The sequence below is a fragment of the Mizuhopecten yessoensis genome, unplaced genomic scaffold, assembly GCF_002113885.1.
Source record: "Mizuhopecten yessoensis strain PY_sf001 unplaced genomic scaffold, ASM211388v2 hete_36074306, whole genome shotgun sequence".
Taxonomy (NCBI): domain Eukaryota; kingdom Metazoa; phylum Mollusca; class Bivalvia; order Pectinida; family Pectinidae; genus Mizuhopecten; species Mizuhopecten yessoensis.
In genome coordinates, this window is record NW_018483464.1 from 1 (window position 1) to 2,265 (window position 2,265).

The 2,265-nt window shown below is 34.4% G+C and overlaps 1 protein-coding gene across 1 annotated transcript; it reads right to left on the reverse strand.

Annotated features, from left to right (window-relative positions):
* Window positions 1–609: 609 nt before the first annotated feature.
* LOC110444256 (coiled-coil domain-containing protein 180-like) lies at window positions 610–1,882 on the reverse strand (the record flags this gene model as incomplete). Its single annotated transcript, XM_021488648.1, has 3 exons — window positions 610–698; window positions 985–1,064; window positions 1,763–1,882. Coding segments are annotated over 3 exons (289 nt in total), but the record flags the coding sequence as incomplete, so codon positions are not given.
* Window positions 1,883–2,265: the final 383 nt, after the last annotated feature.

Below are 2,265 nucleotides of genomic sequence, written 5' to 3' on the forward strand. Positions count from 1 at the left end.
AGCACTGCCCAACCACGTACTCATTTACAGCTAAGTAGACTGGAAACAAGCGGTGTAAAGTATCTTGTTCAAAGATACAACACGGTGCCGAGACGTGAATTGAACCCGCAACCCTTCGGTCACAAAACTCTGCGTCCTACCACTAGACTACCATGTCTCCAAACATACACATGTACCCCCGACCCCAACCCTGACCTTTGAACCCCGACCCCAAACACAATGGAGCTAAATGCAAAGTCTAACCAAATTCAGTGAAGTGAAAAATATAGATCAATAGATCACAGTGACCTTAATTTTATAAACTGGTGTAGTACTCCTCAAACATTTTTGTAACAAAGAACCAAGTCTGACAACTGTTACTTGTACAAAAATAAAATACTGTAAAATCAATAATTTTTGTGGGATTTTATTTTTGTTGATTTCTTGAGTTCTCTTCATCCACGAAGTCACAGGTTCACAAAGTAATAACAAGTTTGACATAAAGCTATTATCCATATGATTGGGTACTTGCAATTCACAAATTCATGTACCCAGGAAATGGTGTTTTTTCTGGAAACCACAAAATTTGGGCCCTACAAAAATGTCTTATTTCATAGTATATTAACGTACCTTGATGGAATCGATTCTCTCCAGGCACTTCTGACATACTTGCTCATATTCATCGTGGAGTTTGGCCATATGCACCTGATTCACAGAGTCTGTAACAGAGCAGTTTCTTTTTAACAAAATCCATATCGCACACAACCACCATTTACCAATATCCTACTACGTCACCATGAAATGGCATTATTGTGTAAATTGGCGAATAAGAATATAATTACTGATGTATCAAAATTAAATCAAATTGAAAAAATCCAAACCAAAAATAGGTTTTGTTTATGGTAGGACCAGCATGGTGTCTCCAAAACGTTGATTATCAAAGTTTTTAACGTGTCTAATAAAAAAAATCACAAACCTTACTTATTTGACAAAAAGTTCTTATACCTATCTCTGTAGTGACGGCCACAATGTTCTTGTTCCACTGGTACACTGCTGTTTTGGTGGAGGCCGGAGGCTGCAGATCACTACCACAAAAGTTTTATTCACTTATTATTACATATGTATGTATGTTTGTATGCATAGGCAATAATAATGAACAAAACACTTGTATATTTCTTAAAATATCATTACTAAATAACAGTGAAGTGAGTGTAAAGCTGTTTTTGTAGCAAAACTGTTTTTCATTTTAAACATATTTTCTTTTACAAATCAAAATAAATCAGGATGACTTTTTATCATTTGTCATAATTGTCAAAGCAAGAACTATAAGACTATTTTTCATAATGTAACCAAAAAAATCCCTATTTTTATATCTAATGTTAACTAAATAAACTGCATGTTTAAACAAATTGTGTGCAAAATGATTCTTGGTTATTCTTATAAAAGAAGTTTTAATAAATCCAAATTACTATGTGGAGTTATTTTTACAAACAGAATACTACAGCAGTTAACAAGATCCTTTGAATATGCAACAATTACTTTCAAAACACTCACTAATGTCATTATGTAGGCTACAGAAATTTAATTCATGACTTTTTCATATTTTGCACTTGCTTTGCCTGAAAATTGACTGCTTTGAGCATCCCACCATACTCATACTTCTAATGTAGTCTAATTATGTTGATTACACTAAAGGTGTACTATCATTAACTAAGGCTCAGCTTGTGCAAGAACAATGTAATTTCAAAGGATTCGATTTATGATGTGTCAGAGTAAAAAGTACCTTAGCTGATCAATTAAGTCAGTCCTCCTCTTGTTGAGGATCTTCTGTTCCGCTTTCATAAACATGAGCACCTTCTGGACCCCAGGGGGAGATACTACATCCTCACTCTGCATAAAGTCTCTGTTTAGCAGGAAAACACAGAAAATTGAAATAAATGAGAAAATCTCAAGGTCATCAATGTATGATATTCTCAAGGTCATCAATGCATGATACTCTCAAGGTCATCAATGCATGATACTCTCAAAGTGATCAATGAATGATGCGCTCAAGGTCATCCATGTATGATACTCTCAAGGTCATCAATGTATGACAATCTCAAAGTCATCAATGCATGACACTCTCAAGGTCATCAATGAATAATATTCTTAAGGAAATCAATGTATGAAACTATCAAGGTCATCAATGCATGACACTCTCAAGGTCATCAATGCATGACAATCTCAAGGTCAACAAAGCATGATATGACACTAATGTAAAGAGGATATTTAATGGTGTCTTCATTA